The sequence below is a fragment of the Hetaerina americana genome, unplaced genomic scaffold, assembly GCF_022747635.1.
Source record: "Hetaerina americana unplaced genomic scaffold, ioHetAmer1.1.p SCAF_179, whole genome shotgun sequence".
Taxonomy (NCBI): Eukaryota; Metazoa; Arthropoda; class Insecta; order Odonata; family Calopterygidae; genus Hetaerina; species Hetaerina americana.
The window spans coordinates 426,414-445,310 of record NW_027286740.1 but is presented as its reverse complement, the minus strand read 5'-3'; the positions used below and the strand labels follow the sequence as shown (position 1 = coordinate 445,310).

Genomic DNA, 18,897 nt, shown 5'->3' with positions numbered 1-18,897 from the left:
GGCGGCCGTCAACCAGCAAAACTGGCAACAATGTGGCTCGTGTCCGACAATTGTTGGACTCTGACCGTCGATTGAGTGTCAAGATGGCTGCCAATGAACTGGACTTGTCGTCTACTGCTGTGATTTGCATCAATACTGAAGATTTAGTAATGGCAAAAGTGTGCGCCAAGCTCGCGCCCAAGGTGTTGTCAGACGACCAAAGGACCAACCAAGCGGAAATTTCAAATGATCTTTGGCAAGGTATTGAAAATGAACCAGATTATTTTGACAACGTCATCACTGGTGATGAAGCCTGGGTTTATTAATACCACCCAGAAACAAAAAGCCAAAGCTCTGAGTGGCACACTGAACAACGCCAAAAAGGCAAGAATGAGCAAATCAAAAGTAAAAAAAATGCTTATCGTCTTTTTCGACAGTAAAGGAGTGGTCCATAAGGAGTTTGTTCCTCACGAACAGATAGTTAACGCTGCCTACTACGTGGATGTGTTAGAAAGACTCTGAAAAAGGGTCATAAGGGCGAGAGGAGACACCTCCGCTACCTTGCAACTCCATCACAATGCGCCTTGCAACAAAGCGCTTCGAGTCCACGACTTCCTGGCCAAACACTAGGGGCCAATGCAGCCCACCCCCCTTTTAGTCCTGACATCGCCCCAGCAGACTTCTTTTTGTTCCCTCGGGTAAAGGCAGCCCTGAAAGGAACCCGTTTGTCGTCCATAGAAGAGATGATCCAATCGGCCGTGATGAAAACCTCGCGAGAGGTCCCCGAAGACGCCTTCCAGGGTGCGTACCGGTCATGGTAGAGGCACTGGAAAAATGTGTAGAGGCCCAAGGATAGCACTTTGAAGAATTTTAAGTGTTTCTGCAAATCTGTCCCACCAATTCTGTTTCACCATGAAGAAATACGGAAAAAAAAGGAAAGGAATTTTAATGCACGACTTGACTGTTGTCTTTATTTTTTCAGCCCGCGGAGCCGTCCTCGTTCTGTAAGTGTCCTGTGATGTGCTCCACGTAGCAGTCCCGCGACCATTACCTGACGGCTTGTCTAAAGAAATAGATAGATGTGACAGAAGAGAATATTTGACACCCATTAAATGATAGATATCAAAGCAGTCACCAATAGCATTGGCATCAACTTTTTGCAATTTACCCCTCAGTCAACTCCAATAATTTCAAATAACAGGGGTCGTGTGCATAAATTGTACTTTATTATTAGGTTTCACAAATTATACATATTCAGAGTTCCACTCGGTAAAAGATCCCAAGCCATACAAGTACGCTACACAACATGCACCATATTGCGCGTGCATACACACACACACATGAATTAAAGTGGCAAGCAACAACATTAGGGTGTTTGGTGAGGTGAAAGAAAGAGAAAAAACAACTTTGCACTTCCACACACTTTTTTAATATAACACGACCATGGTTTCGATGCTGCGCATCATCTTCAGGTGTTCAGGCACCTGAAGATGATGCGCAGCATCGAAACCATGGTCGTGTTATATTAAAAAAGTGTGTGGAAGTGCAAAGTTGTTTTTTCTCTTTCTTTCACCTCACCATGAAAGAATTCCACCAAGTTAAGCCTGAAACTGTTAGATTCATTAGGGTGTTTGTTTACTGACCTGTGATTGGCATGAATTCTCGATGTAAATGAAAGGCTTCCATCTAACCAGTCAAAATATTCCGTCCCACCTGTCATATAACAGTATAAATCAGACAACAAGTGAAACATTTCATCACATTGACCACAGGCAAGTGGCAAATGCAGGAGAAGCCATTACGTATGGTGACGGTGCTTCAATGCCATCATTCATTGCCCTGCTTCAAAGGGGGGAATGGCGCACCTCCCTCTTCAGTCTTTTGGCGCCTCACCTGCCGCACTGCTGCCGGCCACAACCCCCAGCTGGGGGAGGTCATCCCCCCTCAGGACACCCTTGGGCAGGAAGCCAATCAACTTGGCAGCGTGCTCGCGGAGCATCTGCAACCTCTCGTGCTCGATGGCCAGGCGACTGTGGGGGAGGGAGAGGCCGGGGAGGCTATGCTACAGCCGTGCAGACTCAACGGGGTTTCCTGTACCACATGCATTGTACAGCAACGCGCCAAGTGAGGAACGTCTGGCGCTCAGCCTCACTACTCATCAGATCGACATTGACCTAAGCTACATTTTCAGGATAAGGTTTCACACGTTGGTAGTTGATGAAAAAAGGATTCCCGACACAAAGAGAGGCAGAGCTACATCAAACATGAATTGGTTTAGCACAGAGAATAACAGCTAGTAGTAGAGAATAACAGCTATAAATAATCCACTGCAACTGGAAAATCAAGATATTACCGTCGCATTGTAATTTCTTTGTGCTGTCTTCATGCACTGAGTCTGGGAAACTACTTTCTTTGGGCGATAAAGACTGCTCTATGATTTCAATTGATGTAGAAATGCAAGAGCAATACTCACACATTTTGAGATCCTTTAAATAGTTTCCGACTTATTTCCTCCATAGGTAATGTCTGAGAATGTACACAATTTAGTGGTAGCAATTACTAACAAAATTTATTCCAAATAGAATGAATAGGTTTTATCTAAAATATATTGTTAATTCTGATCAGTGTGCATGAATCCTCAAAAATAGAACTACTCACAACTTTTCCTAAATGTTATGCATAAATATCCCATTAAAACCCATTATTAGGAAATATGTTGAAGTAACAGTACCTATAACTTTTTGTAAAAATATGACTTCAATTTTTTTACATTTTTGCTGATTTCAAGCGCATTGGCTTCCAAAGAAATTCCATTTGAGATAGAAATCGTGAAAGTTTTTTTAGCAGACAGAATTTTACTCATTGCTTGCCGTAATATCACAGCGGAGATTTCAGAACAATATTGTCCTAATGGTCAGGATAAGAGATCTAGGTGAACCTGGTGACCAGAGTCAATGTGGGAACGGCTGAAGTTACTTCAACAGTGCAAATGGGGTCAATGGGAAGTGAGCGGAAGAAGTTGCCGAGTTAAACATCAGCAAGGTCACTTTGAAAACATCGAGAGAAGGCTCAAAGGAATCGCATGGATACAGAGTTGGAGGAGGAGCGGGGGCTTCTCTCCCGAGGCAGGCACTCCTGGTGTCGATGGTGCTGGTCAGGGAGGGAAATAGCATAAGACCTTCAGATACTGCCTTGACGGACACCATACTAAAAACTTGACAAATGCCCTCCATGTTTGCCAGTCTTATACCATTTTCTATTATAATATTACAACTAAAGGGCATAAACTTTCCAGTAATATCAAAAGTTGAAAGAAAAATAAGCTAATAAGATAAATAAAGAGGGTTTATGCAGCAACGGGACACACTAGGCCCATCAATTCCGAGTAAGAGATGACTTGATACAACATCAAGAAATATTAAAATTTTACATGCATTGTAATTTTTTAAATATTTACTATTAAATTTTAATTAAATAGTAAATTAGTAATATTTTAATTCTATTAATTTTTAAATATTAATTTACTAAATTTACCCCATTGGGGTTAAAACTATTTACATCATAGAAAGAAAAGCCTTAAGAAGTAAAAAAAATGATTGCTGTGAGTGGATGACATGTTAATCAGATCTGTTGAGCCTCTAAGTAAAAAATAAGACAAACCAGAGGCATTGCAGTCATTAGTTGTTTTGATTAGTTGGCGTAACAAAGCTGTCTCAAGGATATGTTGGGGCAATTGAGACAACTCTCACCATGCCACCCACCCAACACAACGTGAGAAATTCCACCAGGGACAGATATTACTAACGTGAGGCCCAGTTCCTTTCCCTGTGCTGCATGCAGTTTCCCACAATGATCCGGGACCCAAAATATCAGTGCTTTGCATTTGGCTGAAGGGTCACCGCAATTTGAACCTGGGCCGAAGCCAAACACAGCCCGTCTGCTCTGGGGTGACAACACTGCCACCTTCCATTCATTAATGTGGCCATTTTAAAAATCACGCCCATGCTTAATAAGAATTTGCAATGTGAGAACTCTTGAGAGAGAGAATTCAAGGTTTGTGGCATGCCAGGCACACACGGCCCCCGAGGGGGGTCATACCGTGCTTCCTCCTCCCCCTGCGCCTTCTCCTGCTCCTCCCTGGCAGCTGCCATCTGGCACTCCCTGAGCTGGCGCCTCTGCTCCAGCAGCTGCCCCACCGCCCTCCTGTGCTCGGCCTTCCTCAGACGCCGGCGCTCCTCGCTCATTTGCTCCAGTCGGTCCGCCTCCGCCATACGCTCCAGCAACTGCGGGAACGAGGCTCTCATCTCAGTCGGGGGAGAGGTTAAATGGGAGGCACGCAAAATTCAACAGAGGATGGCACAGAGACAGGGGCACATAGAAAAAGATGCATCAGAGCGACACAACACACATTACAGAACTAATATCTGATGCTCACGAAGTCGCTCATGTATTTCCAGCACAAAAAAACAGTAAACACGACATACAATATTTCACAAGTGTTCATCACAAGTCAATCTTTCTTTTAGCATTTACTTCATCTAAATAACTTATCATGATTTTCACACAGAGAAAAATATTTTGCAACTTTTAAGTCAAATTACTTTAATAAGTAAGAGTAAGAGTTTTTAACATTTTCCATTTACAAAGTGCAGTAAAACGTCTTATTTGCACTTTCCTGGGGACCCCAAACAAACGTAAAATGTGGAAAATTGCAAAAAGCAGGAAAAGAAGAATTTTCACTTTAATTACTGAAGTCATTGCCCAAAGGATCATCATCATCATCATTGATCACTTCGATTGGAATTTTTTCATCACAATCAAAATAAAATCCTGCCTTCTTTAAGCAGAGGCACATTGAAGAATCCTTTACACACGATATGATCCAAAAAACTAAATATTGATTAAATCGATACAGCCCTTCTTGAGTTATAAATGGTGTATATAACGCAATTTATGACTTTGTTTTATACATATATACTAGCTGACCCGGTGAACTTCCTACCGCCAAACAATCAATGAACAGTTTAGTTATAACATTTATCAATCAAGAAAGGTTGTACCAATTTTAATAATTTTCGACTTGTTATAATTACATAAGAAAAAAATTCAATAAAACTACAAAAATAAGTATTACAATGGCTTGTCAGAAAGTCATTTTCTTTGTTCAATATATACATATATACATTCAGGCTTATTCTCTTGAGTCAAGCACCTTCAGATATCCAAAAAATTTTATTTTGTTATCAGGTGCAAGACAAATGAAGTGGATGGTTTACCAACACTTGAACATGCCACATATAATTGACCATGAGAAAAACATGGGTTTTCTAGATTCAGACCACAAACACTCAACGAATGGCCTTTTAGTGTGGGTTTCTCGGAAGCCCCCACTATCAGTTGACTCTCCCAAGGAGTGCCCCCCCCCCCCCAGCATACCAGACAATGTACGGTGATGTAGCGTTGGTTTCTCGGAAAACAAGGCAAGACAATGCCCTCTACCCAATTCCCTTGTCGCTACAATGTTGCTACTATGTAGCTACTTTGAAGTCCCTCCCCCCGAAGGCGCGATGCTATATAAAGTGAGGCGGCTCCTGGAGCAGGGACCCATTCCTTTCCCTCGATTCCTCACTTGCTACCCTGTCTCTGAGTCCGTCGGTCGTAGGCTCCTACGACCACACCAGAGATGCCCAGCCTTGCCCCACTCCCTACACCCCGGTGCCCGAGCCCCATTGCTTGTTAAGGGTTAAATAAAAGACTCATTAACCGAATACTACTCACTCATTCTGTGCTGCGCTCCCACCAATGATGTCGCGGCCCCCAACCACCCGACATTATTCTGGTGCCAGGTGTGGGGTGGCACAGGAATTTTGAGTCTCGAACCCGTAACGTAAAACGCAATCTTTAGTGGTTGATTAACATTCTAAGATTATTTTTCAATTCCTCATCAGAATGCTGGAATCTTATCTAACGATAATTTTGTTTTACACTTTTGTGTACGTAGTCTGAACCTAAAGCTCTGGCAAAACTAGTTTAACCCTTATTCATTTTCACATTTCGGTGTCACGTGCTACTGTTTACCGTCATGGCTGGGCCTGGTTATTCCCCGTTAAACCCTTTCTCTCCCCATTTTGTGTCGCCTTCCACCAACCTAGATAACTTTTCTGCACTCAATGGAGTGCTGCCACCTCAGCCCATCCTCCAGGGAATAATCCACTCCACAAGCAACACTTCCAGGGGGATCCATGCCTCTTTCATTCCAAATTTTAGCGGTGGCGATGATGTGATGGTCGAGACAGTTTTGTAATACTTACAAACACGAGCCACTTTAGCTCTTGGAATGAAACTCAAAATCTTTGCGTAGCCTTCACTTTTGAAAAATTAGAAATAGCCCCGTACAACCGCATGGTGAGAAGCGCCTCAAGTCATGCATTGCTGACTAATGGTCAGAGTTGCGTACCTATCTGTATGGACAATCGTGTTTACCCTCATGATGCTTCAGTAATAAATCTATGGGACACACACTATGAGGGCATAATTGGCTAGGATTTTATGAATAAGTATCGTAGCAAGATTTCTTTTGAGAACAACACCATTAAATTTGAACCTGATCACATTATGTCTTTAGAATCCGTATGCAGTAGGGGTGAGGAAGTAGATTCAATTTCATATGAGAATCCCCCGTCAGGACCCTGCGAAGAGTCCAAGAGGCCGACACGGTGTTGTGTTTCATAACTTGAATTACTTCGTGGAAAATAGCGATGGGATGGGTTTAAGGACTTCCCATGAGTCCGGGTTAGCTTGGAGCGAGGACGCTGGGGCAAACATTGCTTGCATCCCATAACTTGAATGGCTTCGTGAACCAAGGCAAACCCGACGATCTCCTTGGTACTATAAATGAGCATAATGAAGGAATGGACCAAATCTTAGAGCCTGAACGTAAAGAAGAGAGCCAAAGTGAAGAACTGAGTGAGAGTTTTGTGTGTATCAAGAGAAAAGAAAAGATTCCTCCGCTCTCGTGCGTCATGGCAGATGCTTGTAAGAAAGATTTGGCAGGTAAAGCCGCGGTGATAGAATGGGAAGATAGGAATGTTTTGGTACCCCCAATGTTAACACGAGTTGAAGAAGACGGAACGATTCCTCTTTTGCTATGCAATACAGGTAAAGGCAAGCAGGTTGTCAAGAAAGAAACAGAAATACCAGTAGGGATGATAGAAAAGTGTATAAATGAAACTCTACATGAAAATTTGGTCGAAGAGGTAGAATTATGGCCCGGAAAATGTCCGCAAAGTGACTTGTTGTCTCTATTTATTTTCGAAGACTTGTCTGTTGGAAGCATTAACATCCTCGCAGGGTTTATTAATTGAATTCTCAGATATCTTTGTACATGGACCCACTTCATTAGGCTGCACTAATCTAGTCCGGCATACGATAAATGTTGGCGACGCCAAGCCGATGAAAAACGACCACATCGCATCCCATTCTCACGGAGAGCCTTTCTCGATCGAGCCATCAAAGAAATACTGAAGGCAGGAATAATATCTAGGTCAACAAGCCCTTGGTCGGCACCGCTAATACTAGTCAGGAAGAAGTCCATTGACGGAGGACCTCCAGAATATCGCCCTCGTATCGACTACCGTGCCTTAAATAGTGTGACTAAGAAAGAGGTGTTTCCCATGCCAAATACAGACGAAATATTAGATGAGCTGGGTGGTGCTCGATATTTCTCATCTATGGATCTCTGTAATGGCTATTGGCAGGTCCAGATGGATGAGGAAAGCCGAGAGTACACGGCCTTCAGCACTCCAGACGCCCATTTCCAGTGCAACCAGTGGGGCTTTTGGCTTAGCAAAAGCTCCCTCCGCAGCGCCTGATGTCGAAGGTGTTAGATGGATTGATTCACCATGGTTGCATATGTTATTTAGACGACATCCTTCGGTATGATGCCACACTTAATGGTCACATTTTGGGTCTTCGCGAGATTTTTTCTCGACAAAGAAGCGTGAAGCTACGGTTAAAACCACAAAAATGCAGTTTTTTCAACAGCGAGTTAAGTTTTTGGGACACCTTGTTACAGCCAAGGGCATTAGTCCGGACAAAGTAAAAGTGGCTGCTATTAAGAACTTTCCACCACCTGGGAATGTAAAGTCTGTGCAGTCGTTTCTTGGGCTGGTTAGGTATTATAGAAGATTAATTCCAAATTTCGCAATGAAGGCTAGCGGACTCACACAGCTGACAAAAAAGGAAACGGAATTCGATTGGAAAGCAGAGCAGAAAAAATCATTTGAAGAGCTACGGCCTCGTCTAATAACGCAGCCTGTACTAAAATTCCCTGATTTTATGAGACCGTTCATCCTTTTGACAGATGCATCACTGATAGCTGTAGGTGGTATTCTTGCCCAAGAAATTGAGGACGGTGAACATCCGATTGCCTGTGCCAGCCGACAGTTAAGGAAAGCCCAAAAATCCTATTCAGCTACGGAGCTTGAATGTCTAGCCGTGGTAGAGATGACGAAAAAATTCCGCAATTACCTTTTAGGGGGGCCATTTGTTTTGTACACACACCGTAAACCCTTGAAATGGCTACTTACCCTCAAGGGACCTAAGCCCAGGCTCGCAAGGTGGATCATGGAACTGAGCGAATATACATTCACCATCGAGCACAAACCTGGGCCGAAAGTGTCACATGCCGATTGTCTCTCCCGAGTGCCTTCCACCGTTAATTCGCTTCACACTGAATCGGTAGCATATGAACCCTCGTGGGATAAAGAGAAAATAGCCAAGGAACAGGTTGATTGCCCTCACCTCCAGCCACTGCATGCTTTGGCCCGACAGAATGACCCGCTCTACTTTTCTGCTCTGCTATATAAAGTTGAACCTTCGGAGATTGAGCCAAAATTTACAATGTGTGCACCCAAAAATTTGTGGAAATTCATTTTGATTCGTTGCCACGATAATCCCCTATCAGGACATTGCGGAATCGAGAAAACGCTGGAAATTGTCCAGAGACACTTCAACTGGAAAGGCTGTTATTCGGATACCCTCCAGTACGTCCAGTGTTGCATCGAATGCCAAAAGAGCAAATAACGCGCGAATAAGATTCCATTACGGCCAGTGGTTGAAGCCACCTACCCAATTGAAAAATTAGCTGTGGATGTTGTTCGACCACCACCGCTACCCTCCCGAGGTAATCGATATATTTTAACTTGCCAAGATTACTTCACAAGATATCCTGAAGCCTTTGCGATCCCAGATCAATCGGCAAAAACAGTAGCAGGATTTTTTGTCGAGCACATAATTTGCCCTCACGGTGTGCCTAAATATTTACTGACAGATAGAGGTGCGAACTTCACTTCGGAACTAATGAAAAACATTTGTCGGAAACTGAAAATAAAATCTATCTTCACTTCTCCATAGAACCCCGCCCCGAATGGTCGTCAAGAGCGTGCTCACCATTCCTTTGCTTCCATGATTTCCCACTATGCAGCCCAAGACCACTCTGATGGGGACGAACAACTGGGCTTCCCATTGCTCACTTATCGGAACAGCAAGCACCGCATCACGGGATTCTCTCCAGCTTACTTAATGCACGGTAGAGAACTTAATATGCCATGGGATTCCATTTTATCTCCGATTCCAACATCTTACACGGAGGACCCTCCCCATGATTACAAAATGCAGAGAAGGTTACAGTTTGCGCATGAACACACCATCGAGTCAAACAAGCAATTCACTGAGTTGGAACATCAAAAGTACAACTCAGGTTTGACACTCCCAATTATAGCCAAAGGACAACTTGTCTTCTTGCAAAATAACACGCTCGCACGTGGTCAAGCACGGAAGTTAGTCTCCCGTTGGAAAGGTCCCTACAAAATAGCTAGAAGCTCCGTTACCGCAGACATAGAGGACCTGAAAGACGGAAGACGTCTCCTAGCTCATATGCGTAACCTTTCACCCTTACCGCCAGATCCTGAACCTAATCCCTTACCCCTGTTTTTGGCTGACAGCACGGCACCACAACACGCCGGAAAACCTCCAGCCTCCCCCCCTCCAAAGAACCCGCTCGTGTCACCTTATCACCATCCAACACCAAAGGCCCTGAAGAGTATATTGCCACTCCAAGTCCTCCCTCCAAGCCCCCTTTCCTCTATAACCTCCGACCCCCACCTAGTAGAACACTTTCCTCTGATCCTAAAATCCATTCTCAACCAGCAACGGGATTGAGCCTGCCTGGTGCAATGGTACCCCAGAGAAGCAAATTGGTGGCCATTTTCGGAAGTGATGTGTCCGACAAGGACTCGCAGAGGCGGAGATGCAGTTCGGACGCCAATGCAGAATGGAGTATTCCAGTCACCCCTGGGAAGGATCTGCACTTGGTGCCATCCCTGACCAGCCCTTGATGACCATGGCCGCCTCCACATGGGAAGAAGATGCCCCATGCACAGAAGACGATGGACGCAATGTTGCCGTCGCGACCACAACCACCTGGCTGCCTCGACACCTGGGAAGGACATCGATCGGCCCCTTTTGCGCACACCCAATTTGGTGATGCAACAAGTTACCCGCAACAGTTACTCCCTTCCTATCGAGAGGCCCCTTGCCGCACTCCCTCAGCACCCAGGAAATTCCCCGAGAGCCAGAAAACCTCTCCGCCACGCCCACCGCAAGCACAATCACAGGCGAAGAGCCACAAACGCCGCCCTGAGAGCTGAAATTCAGAAGTGCCTATAACTGTCTCACTAGTTAGCTAGTCCTTCCAACTTTCTGACCTTCTTCTACGGCTGCACCGAGGAGTCAACGTGGTTCGTGGAGGACAAGACCGGCTGGACAAGCGGACTCGGCATGCTCCTCGATCTATTATTCCAGACGGTGTGATAAGTGCTCACGTGAATATTGGCTTCGAGGAAAGAGGAGAGGGCGTACAAGTAACAAATTTCCCAGGCACAAAGGAGGTGCCACATAAGAAAGACTCAATACGACTGAAAATTTCGCCGACTTCTTAATTAATTTCAAGTGCCGTTTTGTGAAACATTTCTAACGACGGAGTGCTTCTACATTTTAATCTTAGTGATATGTACTTATATTTTAGTGTTTGCTGTATTTCTACGATTTTTTCTACGAACACATCGTAATCTCTCCGTGAAACCCTTTCTCTCCCCATTTTGAGTCGCCCTCCCTAAGGGGTTCCACTAACCTAGATGATTTCGATCCTTGTGATTTTTCACTATGTATTCAGTGTTGCAGCCTGCAATCATGGTTGTTTCGCCAGATCAATACAGAGAATCAATTTGCTCAAAATTTCATTTAGCCCTCAAATGAAAATGCTCTTTTTTTGCCGCACCTTTCCATTAATAAGAACAAAAAATTTACGTCCCAGAGTAACGGAGGAAAACTAAACACATGAGAATCTATGATACCTTGCTGTTCGACTAAGACAAACAGTATTCCAACTTCACACTTGTTTGAAGAAAATGAAATTAGTTTAAACACGCTTCATATTTAGTTCAAAGTCATTTTCCTTCCTCCTAATCGCAACTTATGAGGGAAATGCATCATCTCCTGCAGGTGTTCTTCCGAAGTATAAATTACCTTATTTATAATAATCATAACCATTTCATTGCATGACTCTCTTCCTGGCTGGCTGAGAATACGAAGCAAAGTAGCTCACCTTTCCATCACTAGTGTCGCTTGTGCTATCCTGCCCCACTTGAATTATTCCCTAAAACCATTCACATTATTGTTCTCTCTCATCTCTTCTGAGTGAATGTACATGCAACTAAGTCAAAAAGGTTGTTTTTGATAAAGACTTACGTACAAGAACAACAGTTTTATCATTTGAAATTTTTCACTTAAACACATAGTGATGCAAATCGGAGGAAAACTAAAATGAAATCATATAAATACAGGGTTCCGGATATGCTGGAAAAAAATTCCATGTCAGCTAACACCAAGGATGAAATCAAAACACAACAAAAACTGCATGCAAAATAAAATTATTCCCTTTTCAATGTTTCAAAGTTCATGTGTGGGAGGGGGGGGCTTCTTTAATTTGGCATTCTTGCATATTATATCTATGTTATTGGCGTACACTCATGTTGGAACACACACGGCCTTCCATCATATTTCAGGCATATGCACCTGAATCCAGAGATGGGTTCACAGCAACACCTATTCCTTCACTCCTCCTCCAATGACAACTTTAATGCAACCACTCCAAAAAGCTGCTCCACCTCCCCTTTCCCACCTATTGCCCATTAATTTTATTGCCCCTCGAACCTTATTACAATCTATTACATGTATTTCTAAGTCTACATTTTTTTAAATTATTAACATGCAGAGAATTATTTTTTTGTATTCCGGGGTTGGTATGTTTTTTTTCTTTTGTGCACCTGTCGTAATTTGAGTTCCACCATTTCCTCCAAAATTCAAAGCCAATCTGTTTTCTACGTGATGTTAGGGTGTCCTTGGTTTAAATTAAATTTCAATTCCTGCAGCATCAATTCAAGCTATTGCAACAGCTGAAGTAAATTGGAGAAAATAATTATTTACCAAATATTTCACTATAACACTATTTCTAATTTAAATGTGATGGCTGCTAACTTCAATGCCCACTTCCTTATCTCAAATGAAAAAAAGATTGCCTCTTCAACCGGCATGCTTCACTTTAACCTGATAAACTCAGTATCCAACGGCAATCCTACTGACCCCACCAGTGAGAAGGATATCCGTTCAATCAAGTTGACTCCCTTTATCAGGGAGCAAGACACTCACGCATTAGCCTCCATCACCTACTTACTGCTAGTTAAAGTTTCTTTGCTTTCCAGAATTGTCCCAGATTAGCCACATAATTGTCCATTTACTTCTTTACGCTGGAAGGTTATATGCCAATATCTAAAAGGTCAGTTTTCTCATAAATATTAGACAATGCACTTGCATACAACAATAAAATCTTACCTTATCTTATTTTGGAATCTAGGATCTTAAGCACCATTTGAACTGAATAAATTATTGATGCAGTTTTGGGATGCGACATTTCTGCTGCCAAATTTTCAGCTCAATCCATCACATGGTTCCCTTTTCATAGTAGACTGAAGCAACAAACTTTTGTTTATTCAGAAAAATGTAAAGAAATGAGTAGCATGCAGTGATCAAACACTTCTGGTTAAAAGACCTTATGCCGAAAGAAATCAAAGCTGAGTTTGAATGAAGTTTATGGCTTGTCTGCTCCCATGTTTGCAACTGTTAACAATCAAGTAAATGATTTAAATGAGGGATTGCATCCAAAAAGGGGATGAACACCCCCTGGGACTTCTAGCGGAAGTCACTTCCACCAAAATGATTGACAAACTCCATGATATGGTTTTGAGTAAACAATGAATCAAAGTTCATGCAATAGTTTAAGCCACAGGCATATCACAAAGGTATGCACAGCATTTCCAATATTGCATGAGGACTTGGATGCGAAAAAAGTCTCAGTAATAGGGGTGCCATGTTTGCTCTCAAGGGAGAATGAACACAATTATTACATAGGTAATCTAAAGTAGGCTTCAGGACGGACGCAACTACCAAATAAATATTTTGCTTCTCCTAACAAAACACAACCCAACATCTTACTCTAAAACAAGTCCCTCTTCATCTCTGAGTACTTCCTTCCTCCCTTCATCCCATCCAACATCCCTATCCTGTTCCTGCCCTTTCCTCGTTTGCATAACATTCTCCCCTCTATTACAGTCTTCAACATCCCACTGGCGATCAATATGCCCTTCATCCATTTTTCCTGCCTCCTTAGGATTTCTCCCAACAAACCCTCTCCTTGCCTGCCATACTAGCACTTCCTCGTTTGTTTCCCTTTCAGTCCATTTCAACTTTTCCATCCTTCTCCACACCCACATTTTAAAAGCCTCCAATCTACGTCTATCATCCTGCTTCAATGACCATGCTTCTGTGCCATACAATGACACACTCCATGTCAGTTTTAACAAGCCTTTTCTTAACACTTATAAGATAGTTGAACCTCTCCACCTGCTCTAGTTTTGCCCTTCTTTTATTTACATTCATTCTCATTCCATTTCTATTGCACTGAATTTCCAATTCACTCAGCAAAGCCTCTTGGCTGACTGAGAGACTAAAGCTTGGACATCAGCAAATCCAACTGATTTAATGAATTCCCCTCCGACTTTCATTCCTATCTCCATTCCTCCTCATGCCTCTTTAATCATTTGCCCCACACATACATCACCAGTGACAATGGACACTCCTGCCTTACCCCTCTCCCTAGCACAGCCTTCATGGACTCCCCGTCCCCCACTCGCACCTGAGCGGTCTGAGACATGCACAGTTTACGGATTAGTCTCTTGTCCCTCCAATCTGTTCCTGTTTTCTGCAATATACTCATTAGTTTATCCCAATTTACTCTATGAATTTACATTTTGAAATCTCCAAAACAGGCAAAGACATCCTGAATTTATTCTACATTCCTTTGTATTAGTGATCTTATTACTTCAATGGCATCACGTTTACCTCTCCACTTCCTGCCATCAAAAAAATGATTCACACCAAACAAAGAGGTCATCGCCAATAGGTCGAGGATCCATCAAACAAGAAGGTCAATGCCTATTCTTAGTGCCTTCCGAAATCTTAATTATTGAACGGTTAAAAAAAAAGTTGAGCATAACTGGGAAATGTGGTGTAAAAAAATTTACACCATATAATTTGTTTTTATATTTTTTCTAACTTATTGAATAACCTGTGTGTCTCCTTAGCCTTGCAGTATACACTGCCAGGTTGTTTTAGTGTATTAAGTGCTTCATTTGGCGGTCCATTCTTATTTCTCATGATATATTTGATTTGTTTTGAGTGGTTTCTTTCCGTGTACTGTGTCATTTATCCTATATATTTTGCTATTACTTCTCCTCTACTTTCCAGTCTCATTCGCAATTCAGGTTTTGTTTTAATCTTTCATGGGTCAGTTGGTCAGGCATATTTTGCTTGCTTTGAATAATAACTTTTGAGGCAGCTACATAGAGGCAGCTGCAGATGCACGTCCCATGTCAGTGTCATTATTATCATCTTTGCCACCACACTCCCGTGGCAAACTCAGCTGCAAGGCATTAATTATATATATATAATGAACTTGAGGCATCTTTTTGACACAAAATGATGGTCACTAAATACCACGTACAAACAGACTAATGTCTATGCATACCACGCACAGTATACCATTTCTAAGGATAAATTAAGATGCCTTGAATGCTGGTGACTGACTCTTGACCTTATAAAAATATTGTAACTGGTAAAAATGAATCGTCAGAACCAAATATAAAAAAACTCATTTCATGTCTTAACACGACAGGTGTATCTCTACAAGCACCCCACACACACACACACACACGCATACATATACATATGAAGATACTCATAAATGCATCCCCATGGGCTCAAACTTGGACATTCTTGATGAGGCTCCACAATCCAGTGGCCCCTGGAGCCCCATTGGTTGGATTCCGATCACACAGGGCATTAGATTGACCTCTGCTTCACCTCCTTGCTGTCGCTTCAGCTTGTGCATATGTCTGCGTGCCCCGCGAGGTGACGCAGCGAGGGAATTGGAGGGGGGCAACAATGGCAGGGCCCACTTACCTCTTGCCTCTCCTCTGCCTCCTCCCTAGCCTCCTTGGCCAGCCTCTCCATTTGGCGGTGGCGTTCCCATTCCTGTGCCATCCTCTCCTCCTGCTTGCGCAACAGCGCCTCCCGCACACGCAGCTGCACCTCCCCCTCCTCCTTCACACGCATCTCCTCCTCCAGGAGTGACTGGTGGGCTTCCTCCCGCTCCCGCCTCTTGTCCTTCCGAGGGCAGATAAAGGAAACGCGTGCAGTCATACTCCGCAAACGCGCACACACACACACACGGGCAATTCCACTGTGCATGCAAAGCCCTCGGCCCACAAAATGCCTCCCCGTCAAAATGGCCAGCCCCATCGTCATATCTGCTGGCTACGACGTATATTGAGCACATCGCATGTGACCTTATGAGAAAGGAATGACTACCAGAAGGTTTGGAGCACCTGTATGTGCAGCCAAAATTATTAACATTTTACATGACATTCATCATACCCTCACCACATTAGTGTAATGCCCCTCAAGATTTCCCCAGAGAGTAAAATAATTCTTGGAATCTTGCAAAAAATACAGCGGAAAAGAGAACATTTAAACATGTGAAATGGAAAAATGTTAAGAAGAAATACACATAGATTAGATGCATGTTAGATACTATCAGTGGCTACATTCTGCAAGCACACATACTTCCTGTTCCTTGATGATGTCCATGAGTGCCTTGGTGACCACAGCCTTGGCCTCGTCCCTTTTCTTCGCCGCGGCGTGTATTTTGCATTCAAAGTCCTCCTTGTCCCTCAGGAATTGGATTATACGCCTGCAATTCCAAATGGACTTTAGCAATCAATGCTCTCGGAAAGAGGGAAATGAGAAAATCAACAAACTTTCCAGTCATTTGCCGTTGGAAATGTTCCAAATGCATATTATTACTAATTCCTTTGATGATAACCGTTGTTACTCCATGAACCAACCAACCTCAATTGGTGATCAAGCTTCAGCACTTCCCTGCTTTGTGCACGCTCAGATTCCCTGCACAGAAGAAGGCATCGCTATCGTTGCCAAGTGCTTCTTTAACTCTTATTGCACCAAGCAGTCCCCCTTGTATGCACCAGCACACGCCCTCATCAACACGCACCAGCACACCACCAACCATCCTAATCTTCCCATTCCCTCATTTGCCTTCATCCACGCCCTTGCCACAGCTTGCAGGGTATTACATGGATGTAGATGAATCCACAAGTTTCACTACAAGATTGTTCTACGAGGGTCATCCGGAAAGTAGTACCCGTTCGTGAAATAAAGACACGAAAGTAAATATTAACAAACATAAAAAATTTTATTTGAAAGAGGATACTTTAAACTACTTCTCAACATAATCTCCAAGCAAATTAAGGCATTTGTCATAACGTGTGACAAGTTTCTGTATTCCTGCTGCATAGTCCTTCGCCGCCAGCTCATTGAGATACGCGAGGGACCCATCTTGCACAAATTTTTGCATAATGCAGATGGTGTTTAACAATTTCATGAACAATTGTTCGAGAAACATTGGGAAAATGCTCACAGATGTCATCAATTGTGACGCGCCGATCGTTCCTCACGAATTCGTCAACTGAGCTCACCAGTTGGTCTGTAATGACAGACGGTCTCCCCGAACGCTCATCGTCGTGTGTGTTCCCCCTCCCCATGTTGAAGTTGCGACACCACCGCCGAACAGACGACTCGTCCATTACATTGTCTCCATACACCTCCTTTAATTGGCGATGAATATCACATGGGCGAACGTTTCTTGCATTGAGGAATTTAATCACTGCCCTCACTTCACAACTGGCGGCGTTCTCAATTTTTTTAAACATTGTAAACAATCACAGAAACAACACAAGCAATGCTAGCGTCACGCAACTTGGCTCAGAGAAGGCAGACAAGCCACTGAAGCTATCTGACCTCGTCCAGCGGCTACTCGCGTCGTCAGCACTTCATGCGGCACGAACGGGTACTACTTTCCGGATGACCCTCGTAATTAGCAAGCACGAGAGGACATGAGTTGGCCAATAGTTCCCCAAATGCCTCACTTCACTCAATCTGAGCATCTCATCTCTCGTTTCAGGCTCGATCTTGCCAAGAGAACACAAAACTCACAGGGAGGATTTGTATTTTTTAGTACTCTGTAAGTCACTGCTAGGGTGCGTGGCAGGGGGTGAAGACACACCCAATAATTTTGACTTGAATATGACCCTACTGTGGTCAGACAATGTTATCCTGATCCCTTATCGTTCGTCCAAAAAATGACATCTTAAATCTATCTCTCCTACACTAAATCCATCTAAGTTTACAGACAAGGTCTCACCGATCAGAAATTGATGGAGGTAACAATACATTTTCCACATCATAGCGATATGGCTGTACAGCGAGGCTGTACTTCATCATCTTACCATTCTAAGCACACGCTTATTTAAATCTCTTCATCATCCCCTCATCAATTAGGCGACACTGCAATGGTGGGGATTTCTTATGTAACATTGAAGGCATGATATTTTCTTTTTATTTAACAATTAATTATTCAAAGAGGGCATTCATTCTTTAGGCAACTACTTCCGATAACATTTGTGAAACCAAAATAAAATAACATGAATCTGTAGAAATTTCCTATGCCGCTGTCATCGGTGCGCGAGTCGCTGCCGTGAATATTTTCACGAGATGGTGCACACAACGCTCAATCACGGAGAGCCTCCACCGCACCTTACAGCCACCCGCATTGGGTTGCATGACCAAGCGTGCATGTGCCATTTCTAAGAGGATAACCACATGGCATGAACTATGCCTGCTTTTCATCTTTCGTCCAACAGACGTGATTGGCTGGCATTGCCCTCTACAATCTCCCAGAGTCAAGCTACATTGTTCGGCGGGAAAACAAAGCCATGCTTCCTTTTCGTGTCTCACTAAATGCACCTTGTTGACATGCTGCGTCTGCGTAATCCTATTTCTGCACATCACCTATGATGGGTGCTGTAGACATATTGACACTGTCATAATGTCCACATTGAGGACATTACAGACATGCACTGAAGATTGCATTGCTAGTCCTCTTTTGATTCGAAATATGTAAGTTTTTTTAATGAGGTGACCAATCCCAAAAGATGATGCCATGTACTAATGGCTCCGCACTTTAGAAAAATATAGCATTAGCCAAATAGTTCTCACCTAGGTATTCCCTTTTTGCAATAGCTTGCTGCACTGAAGCACAAGGTGATGGCAAGAATAAATAAAGTGACCCACTGGGCAAGCGATACAGACAGAGTAATGCAATTAGCA

General features: G+C 43.3%; 1 protein-coding gene across 4 annotated transcripts in view; it reads right to left on the bottom strand.

Moving 5' to 3' along the window:
• Positions 1–948: 948 nt before the first annotated feature.
• The window catches only part of LOC139687191 (meiosis-specific nuclear structural protein 1-like), a 30,217-nt gene continuing 12,268 nt past the window's right edge, over positions 949–18,897 (bottom strand). For 3 of the 4 annotated variants that reach the window (XM_071584314.1, XM_071584315.1, XM_071584313.1), the window contains 4 exons: positions 16,279–16,405; positions 15,616–15,819; positions 4,078–4,262; positions 1,553–2,009 (listed from right to left, as the gene is read on the bottom strand). In XM_071584314.1, the coding sequence (XP_071440415.1) occupies positions 1,853–2,009; positions 4,078–4,262; positions 15,616–15,819; positions 16,279–16,405 (673 nt within the window). In that variant the 3' untranslated portion in view covers positions 1,553–1,852. Of the gene's footprint in view, positions 1,043–1,552; positions 2,010–4,077; positions 4,263–15,615; positions 15,820–16,278; positions 16,406–18,897 lie in introns of those variants that run through there. The other variant, XR_011700620.1, reaches the window with a different exon arrangement.